General features: G+C 41.0%; 1 protein-coding gene across 1 annotated transcript in view; it reads right to left on the bottom strand.

The window, feature by feature from the left end:
• The window catches only part of pappaa (pregnancy-associated plasma protein A, pappalysin 1a), a 272,874-nt gene extending 265,788 nt beyond the window's left edge, over positions 1 to 7,086 (bottom strand). Inside the window, exon 1 of the mRNA XM_061733629.1 lies at positions 6,407 to 7,086. Within this exon, the coding sequence (XP_061589613.1) occupies positions 6,407 to 6,812 (406 nt within the window). The 5' untranslated portion in view covers positions 6,813 to 7,086. The remainder of the gene's footprint in view (positions 1 to 6,406) is intronic.
• Between the last annotated feature and the right edge of the window lie 1,337 nt (positions 7,087 to 8,423).

The following is an 8,423-nucleotide window of genomic DNA, read 5'->3' as shown; positions in this document are numbered from 1 at the left end:
GAAAAGAAGGAAGGAAGGAAGGAAGAATGAAAAGAAGGAAGGATGGAAGGAAGGAAGGAAGGAAGGAAGGAAGGAAGGAAGGAAGGAAGGAAGGAAGGAAGGAAGGAAGGAAGGAAGGAAGGAAGGAAGGAAGGAAGGAAGGAAGGAAGGCTGCACCGGGGAATCACATCACAGATCCAGCAGCAGGAATTCACCCGCCACTCAACTGTATTCTTTACACTTCCTCAATAAATACATGTGATATTTGTGTCTCAGGGGTTTTATTTTCTTATTTTCATCTCTCTTGTCTTTTACATGTTTTTGTGTTTTAAGTCACAATCGAGCACAAACAAGTAAAAAGGCCCTTGAACTTTGCCTTACAGTTTCTTACTGTACAGTTTGACTTACTTATTTCCCTCTGTTACTCTCCCTTCCATGTTCTAATATGTAAAATATAACATGAACATAGGAACAATGGATGTCACGCTTCCTTTCCGATATCTGAAAGTAAAAAATCTGGTACTTCAAGTCCTGCACACAGGTACTTATAGCAGTTCAGGTCTCCGTGCTCCTATGTTTCCTGTCCATTTGTAGCACCATCGCTCAAATGTCTCTGATTGTAGCTGTAGAGCAAATGTCAATTTCTCCATAGTATAGATTTCTTGAACAGTTTTTTGCCACTCTTCCATTGTCGGTGCATTGGGTTGTAACCACTTCCTTGTTATGGCCTTCTTCGCTCCAATCAATAACATCTTAATTAGATATTTATCTGCTCTCGCTTGAGTATGCAATGCCATGGTACCAAAATACATTATCCTGACATCAAATAGTACAGTCATTTGAAATATGTGTTCCAGACAATCATGAATGTCATGCCAATAAGACAGAAGTTTTGGACAATCCCAAAATAAATGATAATGGTTAGCTAAATCTGAACCACACATCCTCCAACAATTTGTTCCACTTCCCAGGTGTCTCTTCTGAGTAGGTGTTATAAAAAATCTCATGTTATAAAAAATCTCATGAGGTTTTTCCAACCAAATTCACGCCAGCTGTGTGAATTTGTTGTTTTCCACTGTAGTTTACAAAAATATCTTCCATTTATTCCTCGGATATGATCAGATCTCCCTCTCTTTCCCATCTACACTCAGGGCCCGATTTACTAAGATCCTAAATAAAGAGTACTAAATTGCGTGTGCACTGAAAAAGTTTGCGCGTGCTGTTTGCGTGTGGTTTGCGGGTGATCAACTAAGATTGCGTGCGCAATTGATAACAGGTGCAAACAGCAGTATTTAAATGAGGTGTTGCGCGTCTTAAGGTTTGCGAGTGCAGATCTGCGCCATGGAGAGTCTGGATGGAAAGCACAGTCACAAGTCACAAGCGCAAAATGAAATTTGACGAGTTGAAGTTAGAGATATTAGTGGAAGAGGCAAATAAACACATTCATGAACTACAGCAAAGAAATGTAAACATTACCAAAAGAAACGCAATATCGGAGAAAACCTGCGATAGAATAAATGCAGTTGGTAACACAAAAAACGGAAAAACGTCTGGTTTTTCATATTTCAATTTTAGGCACAGATCAAAAATACGAAATAGAAAAACGGGCCACAGGACTGAATTTGATTTTAATATTGAATTGGTCGGGTTTACGTGACCCGGCGGTGCTCGGCATGATCTGAGGAGAAAAAGACAATCAGACACAGAGCTGGAGAGCGCTTTGATTCATCTATTTATGAGTTAAGTTTTTATTCAGATGTCCACAGTATATTGCAAATATTATATATTATATAGCAAACACTGACAGTAAATGTGTGACAGACGGGACCATCATATGGCCGAAAGAAGAGAAGTGTTCAGAACAGCGCACAGAGCGCACACTAAAGGCTGATTTATGGTTCCGCGTCACACCAACGCAGAACCGACGGCGTAGGGTACGCGGCGACGCACGCCGCACCGCGACCCTACGCCGTCGGCTACGCCGTCGATTTAACGCAGAACCATAATTCAGGCGAAACTGCAGTCTCTGCGCTGATACTGACACAGCGGGTCGGAGCGGATTTGGTCAACCTGTGTTTTGTGATTAATAAGCACGGGTTTCAATTAAATGTAATTTACGAAGGATGATTTCACGTTCAATAAGATAAGTAATCAATAAAATACAAAGTTTTGGCACAAAGGCTTGGCCTGCTTGTGGGCGAGTGGAGGGGGCACAATAAGAGAAGGTTGCAAGATATAAGGCGAAGAACTAAAGAAAAAGTGGCCTTTAATAAAACTTGTGCAACCATTTTTAAAATAGCATGCAGCAGAATAAAGACTCTCTCTCTGCGTATTCTTTGATTTTGGATGTCGCCTCCTTGCCACAATAACAGCAGCAGCAGATTAGCACCTTCCTTTCCAACGTATTAAATACAGACGCAATCACAATACGCGCAATTACTCTCAGGCTTGGTAATTACTTTCATTGCGCATGGTAAATGGAGCAATTTGCATCTTCCCCTCCCAGTATTTAGCGATTTCTGGCGGGTACGCCCCATATTGATTATTCATCAGGGCAAAAGTACTAAATGAATTGCGTGTGCTATTTTGCGCATTTGAGAGACGCAGTCGTCTTTGCACGCTGTTAGTAGATCAGCTGGCACTTTGGTTTGCGGGTGATGTCAAGTTTGCACACGTTTTTACACACGCAAACCTTTAGTAAATCAGGCCCTTAATATGTAGAGTGTTAGATTTTGAGGAGTCTTGGAAACTTTTGTATAATCTAGATATCAATTTCTTTCCACTCCCAGATTTGTAAATTGAAACAAAGATCTTCAGAATATCACTAGTCAAATCCTCTGTCAAAATTGTCTCTAGTCGATGCCTTACTTGAAGATAATGCTGCAGTTTTTATGCACAAGGTACATAAATACCAAATTATATAACTCGTAAAAACATAACTTGAGATATAACGGTCAGCAGTCTGAGGCTTTTCCCGTAATTAGTTTCACTCAGACGAGTCACAAGTGCATTTGTAAAGCTGGGACTTCGCTGGCTTTACGTAAAACTGCACAGAACAACAAGACAACATGTAAATAATGTATATATCTGCAAGAGACATGGCATAAGATGGACAGACGGAGGTAAACACGGAAGGTCAAAAACAACACGGTGCTCGGATCAAAACAAGTATTTTCTGGAGGATTGTTTGTCTGAATTAGATTTAAAAGATTAGTCTCTATTGAATTTGTCTGATATTTGTTGCCTTTAGGTCCCGTCTACAGCACCGAGGGGACTCCACGTTAACAACGATAAGATAAAACCGGGAGAGTAATCTCTAATCGGGAGGTACAACAACAACAACACCTGCAGAAAACAATCACCACATCTGGAAAGATTTCCACTTCCACCGAAAATAAAAGACGTAAACTTCAAAATTTTGAATGAAATTTACCCAACAAACGAATTGAATTGTGTTTTTTGTGAAAGGGAATTATTCTGGCGAGATCTGAAGATACAACGCAACAACGAGCAAGCGAGTGATTATGTACATTCACTGAGTGAATATTATGAAAGTAAAATATATATTTCTCGCTAGAAATGTAATCAAAACGCATTTTTATGCAGAAACTAACTCAAAGTATTGATTTTATTCACTAGAAGATGACAAATGTCTGCCATGCGGCTCTTTAGCGCCGCCCTAGTGGCTCCCTGGAGCTTTTTCAAAAATGTTTGACCTTTTTTTTCCTTTTTTTCTTCTTTTTTTAATCTCTTTTTTTCCCTTTCTTTTTTTCTTCTTTTTTCTCTTTTTTTCTTCCTTTTTCCTTTCCTTTTTAATCTCGACATTTACATTTTTTCTCAACATTTCAACTTTTTTCACGAAATTTTGACTTTTTTCTCGACATTTAGACTTTTTTTATGAGAGTAAAGTCGTAACATTACGAGAATAAAGTCGTAACATTTTGAGAATAAAGTCGTAATATTACGAGAGTAAAGTCGTAACATTACGAGAGTAAAGTCGTAACATTACGAGAATAAAGTTGTAATAGTACGAGAGTAAAGTCGTAACATTTTGAGAATAAAGTCGTAATATTACGAGAATAAAGTTGTAATAGTACGAGAGTAAAGTCGTAACATTTTGAGAATAAAGTTGTCATATTACGAGAATAAAGTCGTAATATTACGAGAATAAAGTCATAATTTATGAGAATAAAGTCGTAATATTACAAGAATAAAGTCGTAATATTATGAGAATAAAGTCGTAATATTACAAGAATAAAGTCGTAATTTATGAGAATAAAGTCGTAACATTTTGAGAATAAAGTTGTCATATTACGAGAATAAAGTCGTAATATTACGAGAATAAAGTCGTAATATTACAAGAATAAAGTCGTAATATTATGAGAATAAAGTCGTAATATTACGAGAATAAAGTCGTAATATTACAATAATAAAGTGTTAATTTATGAGAACTCTAATAGGAAGAGTGTGTTAAAATGTTGAATATTGAGCATCTTGTGAAGTTATATTTATATATTTATAATATATTTAATATTACGACTTTATTGTCGTAATATTATGACTTTATTCTCGTAATATTACGACTTTATTCTCACAACATTATGACTTCATTCTCGTAATTTTACGACTTTATTCTCATATTATTATGACCTTATTTTCGTAATTTCCTTTTTTTTTCTTAGTTTGGCCCTAATAATCTGATCCAATCCCAGGAGCGCGTTTTTGTTGCGCCGTAACGTCGCGTCGTACCGTGGCGTTTTTTTATTGCGTCTCTCCCGCTCTCATCCAGATTCTAGGAGTCACTCGGGTCATAACAGAACTCTCTCTCTCTCTCTCTCAACCACTCCTCCTTTTTTCAGTCTGACACCATCATCCTAGCAGGGACTGGCCTCACAGAAGTCGCTGCCAACTGGCCGGCAGCTTCCTCTCACTAGTATCAGGCGCAGAAGCAGCAGCGCAAACACACAAACACACAAACACACAAACACACAAACACATACTAGTAATTACGCACACGGCCGGGGAGGGAGGGGGCTGTTTAGAGAGAGTCTGGCAGATAGAAAAACAGCGGAGCGACTCATTTTCTTTTTTATTGTTCAGTAAAGTGTCAGACTGGCATCGAGGCTGCAGGAGTTCAGTTCAGTTCACTCCGGTTCAAAAATCAAAAATCAAAAAGAAGCGACCCCTTATTATTGGTTTGTGTTTTGTAACGCTCCCTGTCGGCAGAGGAGAGGAAATGGTGTAGATAAACACGAGTATCCGAAACCATAAAGCACCATAAAGCCCCCAAAGCAAACAGAATAACACTGTTTTAACACCTTTTTTTTTTTCCTGGCTTCTGCGCCTTTACGCACGGCGGCGGCGCGCAGAGCCGAAAAGGCGAAAGGACGCGGCGCATCCAGCGACAGTCGGCGTCATTATCATCATCATCACCATCATCTGATTGAGTCTTAAATTAGAAACTAAAACTGGGGTGATTTCGCTCGGTCGGTCGCGTTTTTGGAGGCAAAACACGGACTCGGGAGCGCGCACATTATTGGAGGGGGAAACCCAGGATCTCTCAGTCCCGTCTCGTAACTCCGGTAGCCAATCCAGAGGTGTCGATTTGGTGGGAGGGTGGTGGTTGTGGTGCGACTGTGTGTGTGTGTGTGTGTGTGTGTGTGTGTGTGTGTGTGTGTGTGTGTGTGTGTGTGTGTGTGTGTGTGTGTGTGTGTGTGTGTGTGTGTGTGTGTGTGTGTGTGTGTGTGTGTGTGTTTGGGGGGGGGGGGATCGAGCTTGCGGCTCCATTGCGAGCTGCGAGCGCCTCCACATTTCACCGAGTCTCTCCCGCTTTTGTGCCTGACGTGACGTGCTCGCCTCACAAAGTTTTGACCATTACATCATAGCTTTAAAATAGCCAAGTCGGCCCAGAGAAATTACATTTTACGCACAGTGACATCAGCTGCCGGTCAAAAGAAGAGGAGATGCAGTAGCCTATGGCTACCTGCTGCTCTTATTCCTCATGTGAATGTTATTATGATCACGGCTGACTCGGATAAATTATACTATGAAGATTATGGAAAATACACCAACACACACGTTTTTTATCCAGAAAAATCATGTATTAGCGACCAACTCTTTTACAAGGTAAAACTTAAACGTTGATCATCCCCATTGACCCCATCTATAGGTGCACTACCGAAAATATCCGCTGTATACTTTTCACAGCATTACATCATTGTCTGGTCTGATAGATTAACTGATTTTTGAGTCAAATTGCGCGTCGCTTTGTTTGACAGACACAATGACAGCGGAGTAAAGCCCGTTCACGTCTATCTTTAACAGAAATCTCCGGTTCTACTGCACTTAAAAGAAGGTTTTTTTTTTGTTTTTTTTTAATATATTGCAGAAAAATTGAGGATGCATGAGAAACGAAAGCGCTCCGTACCTGCGATGACCGTGGGCGATCGCTGACCTCCCTCCGGCTTGATCCACATCTCCAGAGTGAAATTTCCTCTGGGGATCTCCACGCCGGGCTTCAGGCGGAGCTGGTCTCCCCTGCCGGTGAAATACACGGCTCTCCCGCCGCGCTCCGGAGAGTTTTCCTCGGTCTGAGACGAAGCGGAGCTCCGCCGGCGCTGGCGGAGCAGCCGCCGCTCCGCGCCGGGCAGGGAGCGCTTGCCCCGGGGCAGGCGTGTGGCACAAGCCCCCGGGACGGCGGCTCTCGCCTCCCTAATGCGCACCAACTCCCTCTTGGATCTCCCCTGCTGTCTCCGGACTGTCCCGCACTCTGATCCAAAACACAAGAGGAGAATCACCAGGCAAGACACCCAGGGTGATGTCCAAAGTTTCATTTTTCGGGAGAGGGAATGGCAAAAAATAAAATATTTAAAAAATAATAAGAAAAATCAAAAAAAAAAAAAAAATAAGAAAAGAAAGAACTGAATAAGTACAAAAATATGTCCACAATGTTCTCCTCTTTGGGATCCTTTCGAGTTTTCCCCTCTTTCTTTTCTTTCTTTTTTTCTTTTCTTCTTCTTTCTCTTTTTTTTTTTTTTTTTTTTTTTTTTTTTACAGCGGTACAATGTCAAACCGTATAAACTGTCTAAATAAAACCATAAAGCTATGCTGTTTTTCCCTCTTTATAATGCTAAGCCACGACCCCCTCTCTTAACTCTGGAGACATTCATGGGACACAGGAATATTTCATTCATGTATGTGTTCCACGGTGCCTTTTCAATGGGTCCCATTTAGCCAAAGGGATGACTAATAAGTAATCAATCAAGAGGGGGGTCCGGCCGATGCCCCCCTCATCTCTCTGGACGGTGTAAGAGTTACTCGCAGAAATCCACAGTTGTCCGCCAAGCTTCTTGTTACACCTTTTTGTTGTTTCCTGCACCCTACCCGTAAAACAGCATAAGATATGGCACATAGCCTATAAAGTCCCAAAGAAAAGTGACAGCAAACCGACCTCTCATATTTATTACAGAGGGAAAACAAGAGGTAAGTTGTGTTGCAAAAAAAAAAAAAAAAAAAAAAAAAAATGAAATCCAAAACTTCCCTTTTAGGCTTGTGCAAAAGTTGCAAAATGCACTATAATAATATCTGTAAATGCGCGAGAGAGACAGAGGGACAGGGAGCTGCAGAAGTAACCATCGCGGTCCTCATTGATTGCCTGGAGCAGATTTAGCCTTCACTTGGAGGAGTCGCAGCTCGCCGTCCTTTCCTTTTTACAGGCTGTTACTCTCAAAACTCTTTTTAAAGAACAAGTCATGTTTCAGATGTTCCGGGCTCTGTGTGTGAGTGTGTGTGTGTCTGTGTGTTTCTTCTCTTCTTTTTTTTTTTTTTTCTCACAGTGGGAAGTCACACAGGTAAGCAACTCTCACTTGACGGTAATTCTCTCTGTGGCACATAGTGATAGGATGGTGTTTACGGGAGTTTTTTGGAGGCGTATATGTATCCCTCTAGCGGCTACACTTTAAACAATCCAACACTTTGCACAACTCTCTCCCCCACAGCAACACGCAGGATCATTACCGAGCAGGGAGGGATGGAGGAGGAAGAACCTACTCCGGGGTCGGAATCCCCACCGGAGGAGTTCGCCGGGTTCGGGGGATCTCAACGCGCTCCGGGTCCCGGAGCGGATTCAAGCCGCTTTTTCCCTTTTTTTTTTTTAATCTCACTGGAAATGGAAGATTATAACACTCATTGGTGGGAAGTAATCTCAATCTGTTTTGTAAAAAAAAAAAAAAAAAAAAAAAAATGAAATAAAAGTCAAGAGCTGGACTTCAAATCAACAGCTATTTGGAACATACTTTGATTGCAATAAATGAGAAAGGATTGGTTGTTTTTGTTGGTTTTATTGGAAGAGGAAACAGATAAGTGAAGAGAAAAACTGTTTATGATCATTCACTGGAACATTTTCCAACACAGAGCCACGAATAACAGCGTTCTTATGAAAAGGT

Source organism: Cololabis saira, chromosome 11 (assembly GCF_033807715.1).
Source record: "Cololabis saira isolate AMF1-May2022 chromosome 11, fColSai1.1, whole genome shotgun sequence".
Classification (NCBI taxonomy): Eukaryota; Metazoa; Chordata; class Actinopteri; order Beloniformes; family Belonidae; genus Cololabis; species Cololabis saira.
Note: the sequence above shows the minus strand (reverse complement) of the source record. Positions and strands in the feature narration are given on the sequence as shown.